Source organism: Ostrea edulis, chromosome 1, assembly GCF_947568905.1.
Source record: "Ostrea edulis chromosome 1, xbOstEdul1.1, whole genome shotgun sequence".
NCBI classification, from domain to species: domain Eukaryota; kingdom Metazoa; phylum Mollusca; class Bivalvia; order Ostreida; family Ostreidae; genus Ostrea; species Ostrea edulis.
In genome coordinates, this window is record NC_079164.1 from 109077840 (window position 1) to 109100175 (window position 22336).

General features: G+C 36.0%; 1 protein-coding gene and 1 long non-coding RNA gene across 3 annotated transcripts; both read right to left on the minus strand.

The window, feature by feature from the left end:
• Nucleotides 1-122: 122 nt before the first annotated feature.
• LOC125665892 (replication protein A 70 kDa DNA-binding subunit-like) lies at nucleotides 123-22332 on the minus strand. The gene is made up of 18 exons (XM_048898854.2): nucleotides 22196-22332; nucleotides 21818-21865; nucleotides 21630-21711; nucleotides 20595-20703; nucleotides 18005-18123; nucleotides 13929-13988; nucleotides 12873-12914; nucleotides 5214-5331; nucleotides 4524-4695; nucleotides 4179-4371; nucleotides 3845-3984; nucleotides 3267-3336; nucleotides 3017-3166; nucleotides 2712-2833; nucleotides 2177-2290; nucleotides 1087-1194; nucleotides 873-959; nucleotides 123-764 (listed from the first exon to the last, which is right to left on the minus strand). The coding sequence occupies exons 1-18, from the start codon at nucleotides 22229-22231 to the stop codon at nucleotides 663-665; spliced, it is 1872 nt and encodes a 623-aa protein (XP_048754811.2). The 5' UTR covers nucleotides 22232-22332; the 3' UTR covers nucleotides 123-662.
• Nucleotides 6492-8707, minus strand: LOC125666553 (uncharacterized). Of its 2 annotated transcripts, none has more exons than XR_008799773.1 (3): nucleotides 8163-8707; nucleotides 6632-6734; nucleotides 6492-6511 (listed from the first exon to the last, which is right to left on the minus strand). It is a non-coding gene; the product is annotated as an uncharacterized LOC125666553 (long non-coding RNA). The 2 variants fall into 2 exon arrangements; XR_008799772.1 differs by having other exon boundaries at nucleotides 6496-6526.
• Nucleotides 22333-22336: the final 4 nt, after the last annotated feature.

Consider the following 22336-nt stretch of genomic DNA (forward strand, 5'->3'; position numbering starts at 1 on the left):
TCCTTGTTGTTTACAATATGTAAACTGCCCCAACTTACTTTATACGATTTAAAATACTGTAAGAAGCAATTTCTTTCATTATTAAATCAAATCACTTATTACACCATGAAATAAATACGTCGATGGTTTGATAATTTAATGGTCTCATTTTTGTTTTATTGTTACATGTACAAATCTCAAAATGACCTTTGTAATAGAACTGATCACATTTGAACCAAATGTAATTTTCAAACAACATTCAACTTGTACAGAAAAAAACCTGAATGTTATAATCTATGAACTTTCCCTGCATAAAAAATAATAGTAGCACTAATGAATCTTTTAGAACACATGGTACGGATATTGTTTTTCTTATGAAGTTTTAAATCATCTCTATTCTAAACAAAGATCATCTGATGATCACATGCTTTATCAATGCACTCTTCAAATAAAGATAAAATCCAAAACAACAGCCACATACAACTGTATATACAGATTTTTAGAATCTTATCAAAGGAAAAAAAAATGCTAAAATCTTAAATGAGTGTTCTTCTGGCAAGTACTGAAACTACTTTTCCTTTCATACAAGAAACTTATATAATTTACACCCTATGTACAAAAAGAAGCCTTGAATTCCTAGGATAAACCCAGTACTGAACACAGTCGCATCAATTCGGATCTGTTCATATTTGTAATCTATTGATTTCTTCTATCAGTCTTTGTGATTGCTCTTTGAAATCAATGGTACCAGCATTCATTGTTACGGTCTTCAATCTACTTTCATCCTGTAATGAAAACAAAATTGTAGAGTACTCATTCTTTCATTACCATTTCCATAACTCATATCAACAATGAGTTTCCAAATTCATTATAGTAGTATATAGGAAAATTACATTGTAAGTCTCCACTTTAGCTCGCAGTTTGAAAATGTAGGACTTGAAACAGGCTTCTTGGAACACTTGATCAAATGCTGCTTCATTCTGAAAAGACGGAGAGCAACATGATTACTCGTAATACAATCCACGTAAAACAATCCGATGTTGATATACATTCAAAAAGACACAAGGAGTCTGTTCTTCTCTTTATGATAAAAGTTAATAATTTTACAGAATCTTTGAGAGCTCCTAGTTCATCAGCACTGATCCCCAGCATGGCCTCCGCTGATTCCTGGAAACAGGTTACCCACTGGTTGTCAGAATAGTCTCCAAGATTGGCCTGAAAAAAGGAAGAAATTCTTTCATCACCATTTAATATTATACATTTAAGCAAAATACTGAAATCTGACTGGCCAAGAAACATTTGAAAAAACATGTTTCCCTGTGGCAGTAAAAACCATATCCTCCAGGGTGATAGTAACATCAACAGAAAATCTTACATGACAACCTGTGATACTATAAAACTAGATCCTGTGATACTATAAAACAAGATCCTGTGATACTATAAAACTAGATAACTGAAAAGTCAAGTCAGAGAAGAACATTTTAATGAATGTTTTTAAATAATTCAATTTTACTTATAACATGTAATCTCACTGGCTGAGCAGACTGAAACAAGAGGCCTTATCAGTCAACTGAGTATTAGTATCACCAGCCCCAAGTCCGATGAAATCAAAAAAAAAATATCTAAGTTAAAATATAATTTGCTTTTGTTAAAAACAAATGTCTCCCCATCTTCCTAAATTGGAATCTGATCAAAACTCTATCCTGGGGATCATGAAATTTACAACTTTGGTCCAGACTTTCCTGCTCTACATGACTGCATTTAATTTCTTTCAAAAAGATGTAGTTTTCGAGATGAATTTTGAAAATTTGCCAATTTTTGGCAGATTTTGCCATGCCCCTAATGGCAAGGGGTTTCAAACAGATGTACAGTTTTTGAGATAAATTTTTAAAATTGGCCAATTTTGCCATGCCCCTAAAGGCAAGGGGATGCAGAAGCTCTGAAATCTACAATTTATGTCACCCTTGTTCCAAAGTCGCTTCATACCAAATTATATATATATTTTTTAAAAAATGGAATGGTAGTTAACAAGAAGTTAAAAGTGTTCATTTGTTGATGGATGCTGATAAATAGCAATAGTAAGTAACTCAGGTGACCTAGTCACCTAAGTAACTTGCTCCCCCACAAAAATAATTTTGCAGTACTTTAAACGTAAATACATCTAAATACAAGAGAAAACACATGAATCAGATTGTACCGATAGAATCATCCTCCACTTGTAATTGGGGAATTCCCTGGCACACTTTTCACATCTGTACATTCCATTCCCCTGGTCCACCACTTTTTTATTACAGGAATCGGTAGGACATGCCTGCAATAAAATTGAAACCACTTTATGAATACTGTAGATATATCTAATTTGGTTGGGGAAATTTTTGTTTTTGTAGTGAACACAATTTCGGTGAAGTAATTTTCTTTGTGGTCACTTAAAAAAATTACAAATTATGCATATAAGAATAAATCTTGTCAATTATCTGCAATCCTAATAGAGGCTTACCATTACAATACACACACCATTTACATTACATTTGTTTGACGAAGAGTGCCATTGTTAAAGCGTTTATATTGTATTCTGTTTGTTAATATAATGCGTAAAGAAATCAGATGTACCGGTATAAATGGTATTTCTCATAGACACGAAAATAACAAAATTTAATCCAGCACTACATAAAATTCAAGAGGTCTGACTCATTCCCCCCCCCCCCCCCCCCCCCCAGACTGGCATCACTTACTTGATACATGCAATTTTCCTTCCGTAAAAAGAGAACAGTTGCTTTGGTGGTAAAGTATTCTGGTTTATCCGCCCCAACATTCTCAGACTTTAACTCAGCAAAGCATTTCCAATTCGTTGCACCTGCATTGATATAAGCAAATCAGATTAATTGCAAAGAAATTCATAATCCAATTCATTTTTATCAAATAATGTCTACATCCTCCTCACTACTTGTGCAACACCTCATTCTTTGAATTCTCATAATGATTCATTGCTATGAAATAATTACTAGCATCTTGACCCTAGCGGTAAGCATTTGCTAACCTCCACCACCCCCTCCCATTCCATCATTCCTGTAACCCTGGAAATCCATGCTGTGGCCATCGTGTTCAAACCAGCCCTTCAACATGTGTCCTTCCCGCAAGTCTGGGTTGTGAATAATCTGACTGGAGGCCATGGCTGACAGCGAGCGACCTAAAAACAGTGACATTCCAACTTTCAAGAACTAGTAAGAGGATGGAAATAAACGCCAAAAAATAAACTGTAGTTTCAGAAGAACTGCAGTCCCACTTACCTCCGAAATCTGACACCTTGGCCCCTTTTACTGCAATGACAGGATGGTTGGATCCATCAAACTGCTGAGCCTGTGAAATTAAACTAGAGTTATCCTAACAGGACTGATACTATTGAAGAATACTAATACCCCCGCAGAGCACATTGGAGAGTGGGAAAATAGTGACTTTGTGTTCATTGAATAAATGGTTTCAAGTTATACTCTGGACAATGAAAATGCAACACCCCTCAAAATGAAAAAACAACAAAAAACATAACGTCCTAGAATGTTAAACTGGACAAATTCATATGTCTACATACATGTAGTACAGATGGAAAAGGTGAACCCAGTATACCCCACCCCTAAAACTTCACTTGTGCAGAAGGGGGGGGGGGGGGGGGGGGGGGGAGATAAAAGATCTATGCAAATTTTTAATTTTGTCTCTCATGGTGCAGGAATCTACCGTTTCTCCCCACAATCTTTACTTGAAACTGATCAATGTTTCAGTTGGAGAATGTACAGTTGCAATAACTGAATCTGCATCTGCACTATACTTACAAAATACTTCAATCGAACACAAAGACTTAGGTTGTACTTACATCGGCCCCCCACAGTGTCAGGCTGACAGACATCCCAGACTGGTCTACAATCTGAAGGTCTCGCTTTGTGAATTCTTTCTGACTCTGTTTGCCTATAATGGTGGTTACATCTGCACAGGTCTTCACCACACCAATCACATCTAGGAAAACATCACATGTTTGCTTCATAAATACAATTATGGATTTGCATATTAAGCCATGATCCTAGCCTTACATTTACTGTTTATGTCTGACCCTGTCAAGTGCTGACAAACAGATGTACTGCACCCGTCTATCACAAGCATATAAAAATGTCTTAATATTGAAAATACTAAATATTCAAAGCTCAACACACCAATAAGAGAATTGGGGGTCTCGTTGCTCAGCTCATTAATTTTCACAAAATTAAAATTCATTGTTGGCAGACTGCTGTCATCATCACAGGGTTCAATGATGGTGTCAGGGTTAAAGGTCATCTCATAGTCGTTCTGGACTGTTGTGTATTGTTTGTTGGCTGTTTTCAGTGAGGCTTTACTGAAATAATACACCTGTAAAAACAAATATTTTTATAAATTATAACAATTCCAGGAACAACTTAACTAAACTCAAGGAGGACATAGAAAGGTCATACATTTTTATTATTTCACATCAGCATCTGAATATCGAGTGTTAACCAAAGCAAGATTCCTAAACTACCTACCTTGTTGATCTCCAGTAATTCATAGAATTTATCTACAGCATTATTGAATCCAGTAGCCCTGATCTCAGCTGAGTCATCAGTAAGGGTGATACTGAACAGTTTACCCTCCCCACGAGAATTAGACCAGGTTCTGATCCCACTTTTCTGTGTAACACGTGCTCGAATTCTCCATCTGAAGTAATTGCGTTATTTATCAAAAAGAACAGGATGACTTGGACATAAAGTATCCATCATATTTTTAAGTTTACATGAATATACTTTAAATCGCAAAAAGGCTGACCTCTTTTTAACACTAAATCAACATTCATAAGAATCATAATAAGAAAAAAGATAAAAAAATTCATGTCTCCCAATTCAAGTTACATTTACTAGTTTTAAACTTGTAAAGGGGAAACTTTCTGAATCGAGTTGCAATGCCTAATCACAATACTGTATAAAGCATGCAGAGTATGTTATTCAAGGGAACTGACCACGCTGACCTATGGATTGCAAAAGCAAACGAAATCTGAAGAGGTCATCCTTTTGTAATACTCCTCGAGAAATATTGCTATATCTAATCTTAAACAGTCTTTTACACGTGACTCGCAAATCATTTTCTACAATGTGACATTGATTCACCACCATGCATCTTGCTTTGGACTAGGTTGTTTTCAGTTTTGGACAAGAGGAAAGAATAATGGAGAGTTGAACCTGTTTTGGTAGGGTGTGAGACTGTCAATTTTGTGCACTCTTCCAGATCCTCCAGGTGTATCCCCAGGTGTGTTGGCCTTCAGAGAATAGTTGCCTTTGGATGTTCCATTCAGATTCCCTGTAACATAGTCACTTCCATTTACACAATACACATTTAATATTTCTTATTATAATTATTTGGTATTCCGTTATAATAAATGTTCCCTTAACAAACTCAACAAAAAGAATACCCCCAACTACTGATGCGGTATTGAATTTGGAAACTGAGCTTCAATACCTTTTAGGGGCAAGTCCTTTACAACAATTTCATTCTATTTCAATTTAATCCACTACTAAGTAGTTATGAAAATAGTTCAAAATAAACATTCATGTTATTTAAAATCCATTTACGCCTCCCTCACAAGTTTCCCCTTAATAGTGAACTCCATCTCCACTTATTTAGTGAATGGAATTTCATTTCTGAATGGAATTTTTGACCCATTCAAACACCATAAAATGAAAACAAGAAGCAAATGAAAAATTAGTTTATTTTAATTCTGCAACAAGTAAAACAGAAAACAAAATACCTGTATACAAAACAAAACGAAAAATAATTATCTACGTACACACAATGCACATCTGACATTGTCTGGTCTAATCACAACTCGATGCACAAACATTTTGTCTTCTCTGAGTAGTGGTTCTAAAGAAAATATCAAACTCTTTTTTTCTCTTTTTTTGGCTTTCCCTTTTCTCTCCACAATATCCTCATCATCTCAATTTTTTTTTTTGGAGACATGTAAGCAAACCAATAAAATTGCAAGATATCACCAGGTTCTGTACGAATCCCTTTATTTATCAGGGACGGCCTGCAAATCATCTTTATCAGGAACCTTATTTTGTTTCATAATAATGTCAATTTCTAACAACAACTTATTATTCCGTATTTTGACATTTTCTGTCTCTAATTCAGCTCTTTCTACATCCTTCTGCAACTTGTAATTTTTCAGCTCAATGTGTCGTTTCTGACAACTCAAAACCTGCAACAATTGAAGACATTCATTTAATGATTTATAACTTTATGAACTTTTTACAGGTTTAGAGGAAAAATCATTTATAAATATGACAGCAGCTAAATAAAGGCATGCTTCCGCGATAAAGTTTGTAAATATGACTTACACCTGTCGCTAAGTTTTGTGTGTCTCACCTCACAATGAATCTTCAGCAAATCATCCACCCCGCTTTTGCTTTCCTTGCACTGTCTCAATGAGAAAGACTTGCGTTCATTTTCTTCTTGTTGTCTGAACACTGGTTCCTTCCTAACATGCAGGACACTGATGTTTATAAATGAATTGTGATAAAAATGTGCCATGGTAAGTATATTGAACCATTTACCCATTCACGCAAAATTTACAAAAAATGGAAAACGTATGTGTTACCTTTCACTGTTTGGAGACTTGTCAGAGGACTTCTTTGTAACTAGATTTTGTTCTAGGGTTGAGGTTTTATGCGTAGGTGTATCACACTGTGAAGCGTCTGAATCTAGAAAATATATGGTTAACAAGGATGGGATCTGAATTAGACTTTCTAAACATGCTTCAACGCAAATAAATAAATGTGAAATTGTCATTGTTTTTGTGGTATTGATATGCACATAAATTTAGATCCTCCATGAACAAGATTAACAACTCTTCAGGTATGAAATCATCTCCATTAATATGTCTCAAATCAAAAAAAAAAAACCCACAAAAAACCAGTCTCCCCATTACAAAATATCGTAATTATTGAACCACATAAACATCAACCAATATTATTCCTCACCAAGAGTCTAAAGCATTCACAGTCTGTAAAATTGCAAAGACTGGACAATTTAAGTGCATTTTCACAACTAGATGTGCATAAAAATAGGGAAATTTAATTCATTTTCTACTAAGCTCAAGGGGGGTGGGTGGGAGGTTAGTGAGTTCGGATCTAAGGTGCTCCTTCTGTATCTGCACCTTAGTAACCTCTACCTGTGGAAATTGCCCCCCCCCCCCCCCCCCCAAACAGGGGGGGGGGGGGGGGGGGGACCCTGACATCCTGTAGAGATTACTTCACTCGCAGTGCATGCATTGAGGAGTGAAATAATAACACTGGGAATATGATGCAGACTTGGATAGAATTTTATACACATGTACTTCCATTTAGTTGCATTGTAAAATTAATACCCTTATCAGTATCATAATGATTTTCTTTTTGAAAGGATATGCTGAGGCTATCAGTTACAGACACCTATCAATTAGATGTGTATTTATTTGACCACAAATATCAATAAAACTACTTATCTTCAACTTCAAGTTTGTTATCTTTTCCAACTTCAAGTTTGTTATCTTTTTACTTCGATAAAATATTTTTTTATACATCTCTCCGAGAAGTTTTCAACCAAAACAAGTCATCAACAATAGGTGAAGTGCCACAAATTTAGACCTATGTCTGGAACCCAGGGTCATCACAGTAGGGGTTATATATTTCACCAATGCATACTTCGACAAGGGACCTCGGTTTTAAAAATCTCATCCAAAAAGACCAGCGACTCACTTCTAAATGCTGACAAAGGAACACTCGTTTATTTCTACATCTTAGGTTCAATGCTGCCAAGGCACTAGTGGGATTCAAACTCACCATATCCCTGTCATTAAGCATATGCTCTAACCACTGGCTACCATGATCAATAAAAGGATATATAAACTGGAAACCATCAGTCCAACAGATAGACTTTAATTATAGATTTCCGGTTTCATCAAAAAGTTAACAAATAAAAAGCAGGACTTATTTCATTTTAATTACTTTAAAAAAATAATGAACGCATATTCATAATTGTGATATATAATACTTCATCAGTCTGATTAAAACCACCCCCAAGTGTAAGGAGGAGGGGGGTGGTTTTAATCAGACTGAATACTTCATATGTCAATAAACAATTGCTCTTACAGTGTCAAAAGAATGGATCAGTCTGAGTAGTCTGTTAAAACCCATGTGATGGCAAAGATTTTACCTCCAGCAAACAGTTCCAACCCCGCCACCCTCAATGAATTGGATAAAAATAAAATATGTGACTACATGACAACTATAGAAAAAGAGGTCATGTCAGATACCATCAGTTTACATGTCAGATATCAGTTTACATGCAATGACATGATGATACAGTAAACAACAAAATTCATTTAATTTTGATTCTAGGCTTCAGGCCTTCCTTCTTTCTATGGGGGTATTATTAAAGTACATTTCAAGAAATAAACATGCCAATTATATGAAGGATGATAGAAAAGTGTCTGCAAAGTTAATTGCCAGATTAGAGAAAATTTGCCAGATTGGATTGATGGGACAAAAAACATGTCTCAGACTTTTGCAAAAGCGTGAGGACAGCACACATTACAGTCTTACATCAATAATGCTTTTGATTCACAGTGAAGCAATGTAAAACATGGATATCAATGTGACAAAGACACCTGAATCCAATAATTTCCACAAACAATATTTTGACATACCTGGAGGTGCAAGCAGAAGTTTGGACAACATGTTGTTCTCTTTGACTGCATTGGTGGCGAGCCTTGGACAAATAATATTGCTACTTTTCTTCATGACAGTGCCAGTTTGTTGGCCAGTGCTGATAGAAGTCCAAACTGAAAGTTTCCTGTTCAATCATGTGTCTCTTAACTGTTCGCATATCATTTCCTTCACACGATTATCAAATTATTCTGCTTCGATTTAAACATCACCCCTTTTACAAAGCAAAGTTTCAGTTTCTCCCCATCTCACAACATATCATAACATTTTGTCGACTACCACGGAAACTGCATTAAAACATACTGATCTATGATTGAACCAATAGTTATGAAAGTTCTATTACATTTTGTACAACAAAAATTAAAGGACAGGCTATTTAAATTATAGAATTTTTACAGCTCATTAAAATCCAACCATTTTTAAGCAATTAATTTAACCAATGTTCGTGCAGTTGAATCCAGATGAAGTTGTAAATATACAACATCTATTTCTTTGTGACCCTTCTGGACGGGGCAATGATCAGTAGTATATATTATATGCTAATTGATGGTACTCAGCATAGACTAATAAAACATTAGGTTTATCCCTTCTTTAGTTTGAACTCAAAAACACCATGGCTGTCCACCATTTTTTAAAATCAAAACCAAGATCACGAAAGTTTACCGATGACAAAAAATAAATAAAAGATGATTTCAATACACATGTACCTGGAACCCAGATTTGAGAAACCGCTCAATAATCATGTAAATACTAGAGGTGGGACAACATACCTTTCCAATGACATTTCTCATGAAGATACACTTTACGATTTAGGCATTGTAATATCAGTGTGAAAAGATACAAACTACCTATCAAACATTTGGAATTATAAAATGAAACTATATACAATATGGTATGTTATGCAAAATTTAGAGGATTGAATGTCGAAAATCCAATCAGAATCCTCATTTGTTGTTGTTGTTATTGCAAGCATGGGAAATGCCTACTGATGCAGAAAATAATCAATGGTTAAATGTGCCCAATATTGAGACTGAGAAGACACCATGTGTGTGTGATATATATAGGGATTTGAGAATATAAATTTCAAAGCAAGTGTGATTTGATATTTTAATTATGTTTTTGTGATCATCTTTTTATTGTCAAAAAGATAAATACTCATTTGTTTCAATATTAAAGAGACACTACAGCTCATTTTGCGCAAAAATCATGAAATGACAATTTTCCCAGCGCTTTCTCAATTTTTGTTGCATTGTTGAAAGTATGAACTTTGCGAAAATAACACTTATCTAAAGTTAAAAATTATCGTTTTAACGTAAAAATTAATACTTTTTGATGGCCTATACACAAAATATCGAGTCTCCTCCTTTCAATCTTCAGACGCATGCGCATAGACAGTAAACAGTGCAGCATGTGTCCAGAGAGAGAAAGTGTAGTTGATAGATCTAGAATTTTGACAGATTCTGTGAGAAAAGAGGTAAAATTAGAATGAGATAAAACTCATACGTGAAATAAAATTTACCTTGGTATCAGTTTGACCGTTGGAAAACAAAGAGCTCGGAGAAACACATGTAACTCAGTGGCGGATCTAGGATTTCTGAAGAGGGGTGTGAAAGTCAAAGATTAGCCAAAGTAATCGGCCATTCTGGTGCAAAATTTGGATTTTCATTCACAATCTGTGGGGTAAAAAGGGAGGGGGATCCTGGACCCCTAAATCTGCCATTGAGACTAGCTGCGAAGACACCACGTTTAAAAGTAAGTGCTATTTTTATCTCAACACGACACGTGTTAGTTGTAAAAACATCGGTCAGTGGGAACATGGAAGGTTTCTGTTGAAATAATGATTTATAATTACTTATTATAAGGAGCAGGGAATAATCTTATACTTGAAAGGTGAGTGTGGACCCCCTTGAAGGGGAATTTAAATAATTTCCTACAGAACACCTTTGCTGTCATTCAAAACCACGTGATGTAAATACGCATTCAAAAGTCCGAGTCAGCATGAAGAAACCTTTGAATTCCGAACGATCTTCAAAGCACAGTTGAGAGTAAATTGATGCATCCCAATTGTTCAAAATTGTCAGTATCGATATGAAATTTATCATTTTATCAATACATGGTTTTAAAAACACTTTATTAAAATGTGGAAAATGAGCTGTAGTGTCTCTTTAAGAAATACATGCATCATATCATATTACAGTGGAACCTTGTTATTACGTTTTCCATTTTGTCACGATAAAATAACGTAATACCGGGGGCAACGTAATAAACGTTCCCAGTTAAATCCGTTAAAAATATCATTTGGAAATTGTATATCGTCCGTTGGTACTCCGTGAAGGGGTGTGTGAATATATCTTTACTGTTTCTTTGTTTAAAAGACTATGATACTTTGTTTTATTTACATCTTATCTTTAATGTCCGTAATTCTTCATGTTCTTATCCCTTTTCTTTATTTCGGTGTAGGATACATAAGGATGTTTTGATAAACGTTGCTTTTTCTGCATTCGTTTGGACCGCCATTTTGTTCAACTTTAAAACAATGCGTTCATGTAAATTTCTCTCAATAACTCGTTCCGGTTCGTATTCAACATTCGTATTTAAAAAATAACAAAACATCGTTTTTATTAAGTTCTCTAATTACACAATACACAACGCAATAAAAAAAAATCCCATCCTAAAAACAACAAAACTATAGACACAAAACGCACGCGATACCCAACATTTACACACTTCTCACCAACGATAAACATGCACGGAGAACAATTTAAGCGCAATCCACATAAAAAAAATATAATGATGCACGAAGATTTCATTTATAACGCTAAATGATGGCACTAAAATCATGTGCGCATCAAGGGATTTTAAAATATTCACTGAGGTAAAGGCCGTGCACGAATCGGCCGATAGATTGGTGTATGTATGGACGAGATTTACGAACACCCAAGCTGCATGTCCAAATAACGAACAATTTTTTTAATTGAACACCTTTAGTCACCTATGTCCAAGCAGTTACCCAAGCGGTTGTAACATTGCTACGATAAATCTTGTCTTTCTTGTTTGGTACCAAAGCTTTCCGTGAATAGAGTTTTAATAGCGAAGGTAATTACACTATGCTGAACACACAGGCGGTTGAGAAATTATTTCTTTGATTATCAAAATATGAAAAATGAAGTAAATTTCATAGAGTACAATTTCTAAATAAACATTATTTAATTGTTTATCACTGGCTTCTATACGGGGTATTCACCTGTATTGATGTCGCTAGATCTATCGAAGCGTGATCAGTCAAGCGTCTCTAATCCCCAAACAGACCAGGAAATTTACGTGGTGACTGCCTCTGGCAGTCAAGGTGTGAATGGCTTATTATTTTGAGAATCACTATTGAATAATTAGGGATTTATTACGTTTTTGTCGGAATTTTTACAACGTAATACCGAGTCCCGGCATTTTAAGACAACGTAATAACGAGGTCTATTTTATATAGGTTTGTTAAGAAATGGTTTTGTGCTTTGAAATTCCAACGTAATATGCGGACTAACGTAATAAAGGGGGAACGTAATAACGGGGTTCCACTGTAATGTATCAAGTACATATTGTATCATAGGAACTGGGTATTATCCCAACCTTAGTCAATCCTGGTTGCCATATAAATGTATGTTTGTTTTTCTACGCTAAGTAGCTCGGACATATCCAATACATGAGTTAGCATTTAGCATCAATGAGTACATTCACAGTCACACAAAGCATGTTAAGGTTAAAGACATCACATGGATTTATCCAGCATTTAGATGTTACTACCCATTTTATATTTATGGGGAATTTTTGAGAATGTAGTCATGAGCTTCCAGGGGATGGGGATATCCATGGAATATAATATCCACAGATTATAACAGCCATATAATGTGATTGATTACTCATTTTATCTACATGTATATTGTAAGTTTAAAATGACTTAGAATATTAAAAGAATGATTTTTTTTTTTTAAATTCTCATACAATTTTGTGAAGTTTCTACAAATGAAGGGGATTTTTTTATCTGTGGAAGGGGAAATATCCATTTGTTACCAAAGGGGAAAGGTACCTTTTACCGGTAGTAAAAACAATCTAGATAAATCCCTGCATGACAACAAAAAATACCTTTCTGTGAATTGTTGTTGACTTGATTATCAGAAACAGTACCTAGAAGAAAAAAATATGCAGGGCTAATACTCCACTTTTTAATAAAAATTTAATGATCTTGGTAAATTTTGGAGCAATGAGCTATGGTTCCTTGCTTCAGACTTTCTTTTTGTGGGGCATCAATTCATTATTATTCTATCATAATCAATCTGAAGCCATCATCATTGGAAATATAATTAACAAATGTGTGGGCTATTAATGCAGGTTATAATCCAGGCTAGAAATTTTTACTTTTTGAAACAGGCAGAGGGAGATTTTACATGAATATACACTATCCAGTCTGCATATCAAGAATGGCTACTCATTGAGAAAATACTATTAAAATTTTTCAACATGACACTACCAGCGATATACACGTGAATAAGCAGGAGAGTTACAGCTTATATACATGTACTACAAATATGGATAAAGATACAATTTTTTGTGGCCTTAATCATATTCATAGCCATGTACCAATCACAGCAGCCCAGTGGTGTGTTACCAGAAAGCCTGGCTTCTAAGCCATTTAACATAGGTAGTGACTGTTCCTTCGCCAAGTACCCAGGTCCATTAGATAAAACCTTAAAAACGCAGGCCCCTCGCCATGGTAAGCATTGGCAAAATAAAGAACCCTCACTGTTAAGACTGAAAGCACCATTCTGTATTCATAAGCCAGAATTTGCAGCACTTCACCTAAAACTGATGACATCTTTACTCACTTAAATTTCCTAATAGGACATTAAACAACATACAAACTTTAGTCATTTTCATGACATACAATACATTCATTTTCTAATTACTCTCCATTACAAATTCATAATACCTACAAAACTTCCAACACCCCCCCCCCCCCCCCCCCCCCCCCCCCCCCCAAAGTCTTAATAAACAGACTAAATGATTCTGTCATGCTCTCCAAACTTCATTTGAAGAAGCCGAAAAATTAAAGATTCAAGATTTTTTCTTAACTACCATAAATGTAGAGTTACTGGTAAACATAGCATGCAAACTTTGCATTTCCATCCTGATGATACTTACCAATAAAGCTTTGACCACCTCCTTCTTGTTTAGGCATTTGAGGTGGACATTGTGCAGAATCTGAAAGAGATTGAATACAATGTTACACAGTGCAAGTAAGACCCTAAAAAATTAATTATCTGGTTCTCAGACCAGTTTTTCCAATACTTGATGGTGGAGACAGGAATCCTTTTCCTTTTTCATTGTGAATAAAAATGTCGAGGGAGACCCTTCTTTTCTTTTTTTTTTAAAACAAATAATTTCAATATTCAACAAGAAATGTTTTAGAAACATTTATGTTCCATGTGTGGCAATATTGAAAAGGATCAATTCTGAATTTAGAATGTCTGTAACGATAGTGAAAAACAAGATGTGTTTATGAAAACACTAATGCCCCACAGATTACAACAAAGTAGACTCAGGTCAAAGGTTAAGATCACAAGGTCAAAGATTTTTGGTGTCAATAGAAAGATCTTGCCACATGAAAATAGATATTCCAAGTATGAAAGCTCTGTCTCTTATGGTGTAAGAGATATGATCAAGGTTTTAAGTTTTTTGCCACAGACAGACCAAAAAATATATCCCTCAAATCTTTGATTCCTGTAGCATAATAAGGGTTATCTACTAGCCAAAAATATCAAAAAACAAACGATACCCTCTATGTTCTATTGGTGTCATCTGGATCAAGTTCCTGCAACTCACTTCCACAAGTTTTGATAAAGTAGTAGGACATTTTCCAATCCATTCAGCTTTCATGCTAAATATACCACACGATTAAAACTATCAATCTTGTTTCTGCCGACCTTGCAACACACATTATAAACCAGGTATTTTGGTGGAAAGTCTAATGATGAGCCCAAGCACCATGTGTTTGTTTGTTTTAATAGGCCCTTTGAGATTATTTCACTCATACTGAGACATAACCAACTAAAGGTGAAACTCCACCAATTTTGAAATATGCTTAGCACCCAGGACCGTAGTAGTTAGGATTTTTTTCATGTGTCAACAAGGGTCCTCCGTTTTTAAGGTCATATACCAAAGATCCACAACTCACTTTTAAATGCCAAGCGTTTGGTGTATACATCTTCAGTTTGATGCGGCCATGGTACGAACGCTCTACCAAGTAGCTATCATGACCAGTGTTATTTACTAACGTCAGCAGCAAACCAATCAAACAAGATGAGGCATTAGAAGAGGCGGGAAGTGTCATCGACAAGCTGGACAGAACTGATGCTGATGGGAGAGGCAAAATAGGAAAAACCAGAACAAAATTCCTACAACTAAAGAACATATGAACTTCCAAAGAGTTGACTGCAGACCAAGATAAGGCTATTCAACTCAAACACTAGGTCAGTTCTTCTCTATGGGGCTGAAACCTGGAGGACAACAGTGTCAACAAAGTCCAGACTTTTATAAATTCTTGTTTGAAAAGGATGCTCCAAATCTGCTGGATGAAAGCATCAGCAACTAGGACCTTTGCAGTGAACCAACCACCTACCTGCAGAAGATATTGGACATGGATTGGTCACGAACTCTGTAAGTCAGTGTCAAACATAATGATACAAGCACTGACCTGGAATTCCCAAAGCAAGAGAAACAAACCAGCTGAGAAACATGGTGTTGAGACCTCATGTTGACAACAAGAAAATGGGATACACCTGGAGACAGATTGAGCAAAAGGCCCAGGATCGAGACGCCTGGAGATCTCATCAGTGGCCTAGGAGGGGTAGCAGGCATAAGTAAGTAAAGTAAGACCAGTCATTTGTTATTGCCGAGATGATATTGCATGGAAAAAACAAATATAGAACCTGCTCATATTTGTACAAACATCAGAGAAAAATTTGCCGCTATCTTGACAACAAACAACTTAGGGATATTCCAGAAATAAATACATGGGGGGGGTCGGGAGGCACCTTTTGTATATACCAAGCACCCATAAAAAAAAAAATAAAAACTTACCCCATGACCCCATCAAAATTAATAAACTCATTTTACAATGACCCATCTAATAAAAAAAAAAAAAAACCAGACCCACCACAAAAATATTTTTTAAAAATGAAAACGGTACAAATCTTGCGAGGTTTTCGGGGACAAACATTCTAGTCAATGACGCGGTAATGCCTGTGCGACATTGTATCACAGTAGTTCTGAAGAAACGATGTCACATCAACAATCAAAGGCATCTATGGCGGGAATGTTGGAAAGATTGGGAGTCCAAACGATGCTATTATCATGAAATGGGTACGGATATGTTTTTTCCACGAATCGTTCGTCTTCTAATGGAGCCCGCGCCCGGAGGCCTCTATATCACCATCACACTGACTGATAAATATAACGCATCGGTACCCCTCGTATAAATCAACTAAGGTTTTGCCTATTTTTTATTAGAAAACAGAATACCTATTGGTTTAAAAATATTCCCAAAATCGATGCACTGTAAACTGTAATAATCTACAGAACAGAGTTCGCCGCCATCACGTCCAAAGGGACCCCTACTAAACGCGCCTCTAATTTGAAGAGTGCCTGCAAAGAGCGACAACTCGAATAGTTCTATGTTACTTTCGATTTCGAAAGCAGCATTTCGAAAGCACGTTTTCAATTTTCCCTACGACGTTTTGTAACCAACACGACAAGAGCGACAATAAAAATATTCTGAAAACTCAACACCCACGTAGCATAAAATAAAACAATAGAAACTACCCACTACCCATAATAAATATTTTATTAACAATCCCACCAACGGACCAATTAAAATATGAAAAAATACGACCACCCACTACAAAAAAATATCATTTGCCGCCCGACCCCCCCCATTTGATCATTTCTGGAACAGCCCTTAGATCTATACCAAAAAATCTTAACATTCTTTTGATCTTGCATTTTAAACATTTCTGAGACAGCATTAAATAATCTACAAATGGAATCCAAAACAAAATCTTTTTTACAGAAAAACACAACACATTGGGATTTTAAAACGGACAATAAAAATTGTCCATGTGGCACTATTTGAAGACGTACAGGCCCCAAGAACCAGAGAATTAATTTCTTGTGGCCAAAACAATTGCTTTGTTTCATTAATACCATATGTAGATCAACATAATAATTGCTCCAAATCACAGAAAATTTCAAACTAACAGCACAGCGTTCTTTTTCTCTTATATAACTTGTACCGATAAACGGTGCCATTCCCTATGCCAAAAAACATTTATTTTCCCCAATTTTGAGACTTAAAATTCCCAATTCACTTGCCGAAAAATAGACCACGGACATCGTAATTTACTTAGGGCTGTTCCAGAAATGATCAAATGGTGGGGTCGGGCGGCAAATGATATTTTTTTGTGTGGGTGGTCGTATTTTTTCATATTTTATTTGGTCCGTGGTTGGACTATTAAAAAAATATTTATTATGGGTAGTGGGTAGTTTCTATTGTTTTATGCCACGTGGGTGTTGAGTTTTCAGAATATTTTTATTGTCGCTCTTGTCGTGTTGGTTACAAAACGTCGTAGGGAAAATTGAAAACGCGCTTTCGAAATGCTGCTTTCAAAATCCGAAATAACATAGAACTATTCGAGTTGTCGCTCTTTGCAGCGCATAACTTTCCATTACGGCACTCTTCAAATTAGAGGCGCGTTTAGTAGGGTCCCTTTGGACGTGATGGCGGCGAACTCCGATTCTGTAGATTATTACAGTTTACAGTGCATCGATTTTGGGAATATTTTTAAACCAATAGGCATTCCGTTTTCTAATAAAAATAGGCAAACCTTGGTTGATTTATACGAGGGTACCGATGCGTTATATTTATCAGTCAGTGTGATGGTGATATAGAGGCCTCCGGGCGCGGGCTCCATTAGAAGACGAACGATTCGTGGAAAAACATATCCGTACCCATTTCATGATAATAGCATCGTTTGAACTCCCAATCTTTCCAACATTCCCGCCATAGATGCCTTTGATTGTTGATGTGACATCCCAAAGGATCCAAGTTATAACCCTGATTAAGGTTCAGACAACTACCTCCCTTATCTTATTTCTGAACAGCTTTAATAAGAACCACACAAATTGTTTTAGGCCTAAGAGTAAACATGCCATTGACGTACTGTGTTCTGAGTTTGTTCCTTGTACTGCTGCAGCCTTGTATTGTTGAGGATTTCCTAGTCTTTGTCCGACTTCCGTCCCCTTATGCAAAACATGCAAATCCAACAAAATCATCACACGCCTGCAATACATGTTTCAAAATGTTAAGCATGTGTCCAATCAAAAATAAACATAATAATCATCTGTACAATTTCTGTTTACTGCACAACAATGAAATATGTTTTTGTTAAACACTATGTCCCCTGTGGCATAAAAAAATGCAAATTAATGGTCTTGTCATAAGGAAGCAACAAATTTACACAAAATCTATAAATATAAGGCCCCCAAAAAATATTAATTACTTGGTTCTCAGGCCAGTTTTGTCAAAAATAAATGAGGGAGGGAGGCCTTTTTACAGTGTTTTCTATTCATTTCATTTGAACAGGCCCATTTAGAATTGTAACAGGCCAGGGGGGGGGGGGGGGGGGGGTATGGGGGGGGATTCCCCCCCCCCCCCCCCATGAAATTTGGAAAATTAGATGCAAAATCCTGCATTCTGAGGCATTTCAGGGGGCAAAATTGTTCATATGCCACTTTTAACCTACATTTTTAAATATATACCAAAGGGTTGAACATTTTTACCTCAGACAAGTTTTGAGTCACAGTGGTGTGAAATACACACCTTTCCGATGTTTTGACTGGAAGAAATCATGTAATGTATTCGTTCGACGCTTCATTATTTTTCACTGCCATGTGCTTCTCACGCGCAAGGTGAGAGTTTAAAATATCGTCCAATCAAAATCGCCGTTTCAAAAAGCTCTCGACAAAAACATAAACAAGGAAGAAATATGAAAGATATTTATAGCCAACCAATTGCTATTGCATACATTCTTTGCAAAGATCGATCGTGTAAATCAACATCATTGACGTCTTAAGACAGGACGTATTATGGTATGGCGTTCATGTCTGTCCGTCTGTCCATCCGTCTGTTAGCTTTTTCGTGTCCGACCCGTAACTTAAATACTACAAGGCCTAGAATCATCAAACTTTGTCTGTAGATACATCTTGGGTAGAAGGTGTGTCGCACATTAAAACCAGGTCACTGTGACTTTTCATTAAGAAGATATCCGTTTGTCCGTCCGTCTGTTAGCTTTATCGTGTCCGACCCGTAACTTAATTACTACAAGGCCTAGAATCATCAAACTTTGTCTGTAGATACATCTTGGGTAGAAGGTGTGTCGCACATTAAAACCAGGTCACTGTGACTTTTCATTAAGAAGATATCCATCTGTCCGTCCGTCTGTTAGCTTTTTCGTGTCCGACCCGTAACTTAAATACTACAAGGCCTAGAATCATCAAACTTTGTCTGTAGATACATCTTGGGTAGAAAGTGTGTCGCACATTAAAATTAAGGTGATATAAAAAAAATGTTTTAATGGGTACAATCTATACTGTTAACAATATGTGACGGGCGTATCATGTGCCGTGGCGGTGCACTTTATTTTATATTTGAACCGGCCAGAAAATCGTTTGAAACGGTCAATTTGGCCGGCGGCCGCTTCTTAGGGAAAACACTGTTTTATATTCCTTTTTACCTCATGAAAAACAGACGAAGGATTTTTAAAAAAAAAAGTATTTCGAAACTCCCATTTTTTAATCCAGTGCTCAATAAACATTGAACAAAGAAATCAAGAATATTTTCTTCTTTTCTTTTCTCTCTTGCTTTTTCTACATTCTTTCTTCTGTGTGGCAACTGGTGAGTAGCCCTACAGCTTGTAAGTGAGATAAACCCCTTCAATTTGCTCAACTGTGTCATTTGCACAGTAAAAGCATATTGCAGGGAATATACACCAGCACTAAACACAGGGTTTTGACACAAATTGAACAAACTGGTATATATACTATATATAACAGTTTGCTCAGATTGTGTTAAAACCCAGTGAATCAAGACAATGCATTATAATTTCTATTACATTTATGATGTGTAAGTTGACAGATGAAAACAACAAAACTGTTTTTTATTTATGTAGGCATAACTGCTGCAAGCCTATGTCATCTTTGTGTTTAAGGCGTAAATCAAGTATCAAAACATCCCATTTAGATTTCAGCATTTCTACTTTCATTTTGATTTGGTACTAAATTTTGTTCAGTTTATTCCAGCACATACTGTCCTTTATCGTCATTTGGGCAAGGTACATTATCAATTATCTCTAGAAGTTGATCGTAAACCTCAAAACGTTCTTCTAAAATCGTCCGTCTTTGTTTTTAAGACAAAATATCGTGGCAAAGGCGACAACACGGACTGGATATGGGGGCCACCATTACTTACAGCAAACTGTATGTATGACGCAATTTGATTGCACGTGTCTGCATCATCCAGACGCTTGTCAAACATTTTACTGACGGGAGTATCTAAAATGCAGTCAGGGTTTCCAGATTTTTTTTTAGCACCCTACGAGCTCATGAGAAAATTTTTATTTTATTCATTTAATGATAAAAATGGGTAATGCGCATTGTTAAAAGAGATGCGGGCAGGCCTGAGAACCAAGTAATTAATTTTTTTTTAAGTCTAAATATATTTTTTTTTCTTTTCTCACAAGAAATATCTTTTACCTGTCTCCTTGTATGGTGTTACACAAGTACTTGTCAACTTTCACAACTGCCAAATTATCTAGCTCTCCGGACTCCATTAAAGTGTTCAGCTGTGTGGCCAACATGGCATCTGTAATAAGTTCATCTCATTTACAATATGAGTAATATATAATACATTGTATTACCCACCAACCCCACACTTAAAAGCAGCAAAGAATACAAGTCAAAGAGGATCAACAAAATATTGCAGGGCTGTCACTGTCCTTTTAGGTACAGGGTTCCATTAGATTGGGAAAATTATCGATGTTTTGGGTCAAATTGGGAAATATTACTTTTCAGGACTTGTCGAAAATGCACGAGAAGTTATAAGTAAAAACGAAACTAACACGATTTAATTCTTTTTTTTATACACACACAATGTAACAGTTTGGGATACTGGGAATTTCTAGATAAGTAAATTGGGAATTTTGGGGGGTTTTCCCACCAAGAAGGGTCCATCTATGGGACCCAATTCAAAGAGATTGACAACCCTGTAATGGATAGGATCACAGGGTATAGCTGGTTAACAACACAAAAGAAATTCTCTCTTCATAAAAATTCTTAAAACAAAGTATAATTGTTGTTCTGAACTAAATAAGATTTATAAACATGTTCAAATATCATGCAACTTTCTGGATATGCCATTGCACTTACAGGGGCATGGATATGATAAAACAAAATTGACAGGTTTTTGTTATAGAAATAAAGATCATTGATAATGAAGTGGATTAAATATATTGTAAAAACCAAGGCAGTGTGTCACAGCAGGTGTGACATGAAAAAGATTCTTCCCTGCTTAAAGACCATGTCCAGAGCATTGGCCTAAATTTTGTATCCACAAGTGAAAAATTTCCGAGCGGAATGTTAAACAACATACAACCATACTAAATATTCTACTCTAATGTAATTGTATCTTTTGACGATGAGTTAGTATGGCTTTGGATGTGAAGATGATGGGTTTGAGTGCGGAGTACGTACTCAAATTTTATGTCACCTCTAAGCCGGATCACCACTTACGTGAATAACTGACTTGGCCATCAGAAAGTAGTAGTCTGTATCTGTCAGCACTGGATCCCTGAGCTGTTATCTTCTTTGAGCTCTGCAAGTCAAGTTATATTAGAATTGGACTAATATACAAGATAAAATTCTGTGTAATTTTTCACTAGGAAGCCACTACATTTCAAGTCAAAATAACAAGGACTTACAATAACTTGCAGCACTGGTTTGTCAGAATTGTGACCATTGATGATAGACTACAAGTAAAAAATGTCAGTACATACACCTTGATTAGCACACATATAAATCAGAATAGGCTACACATTTGATACTTCAGACTCTCACTGGTCTAAATCATTATTGGTAGAAATGTAGGCAAATGCATAATGCATGGACTCATGCCCCTCTTTTCATACCAGCCACCAAATCATTGCCAATAGGCCATTCCTACATTTCCTATCCCTATTTAAAAAATTTGCTGGGGGGGGGGGGGCATATTTTTTTTTTTATGAATTTTGAAAGTACGCTCTAGTGACATATTGTAACTCAATACTGACTACAACAAAAAACAATTCTATGAAACTTGCCTCCAAAGCCCCTGAACTCAGGTTGTAGTTATTCATCTTTTGGGTTTACTTTCCTTTCTCTCTTTTTTACACTACCATCAGCACATTTCCCGCTAAATCTCACGCATGCTCAAGTAAACAAAAACTTCCTGTTTACAAATT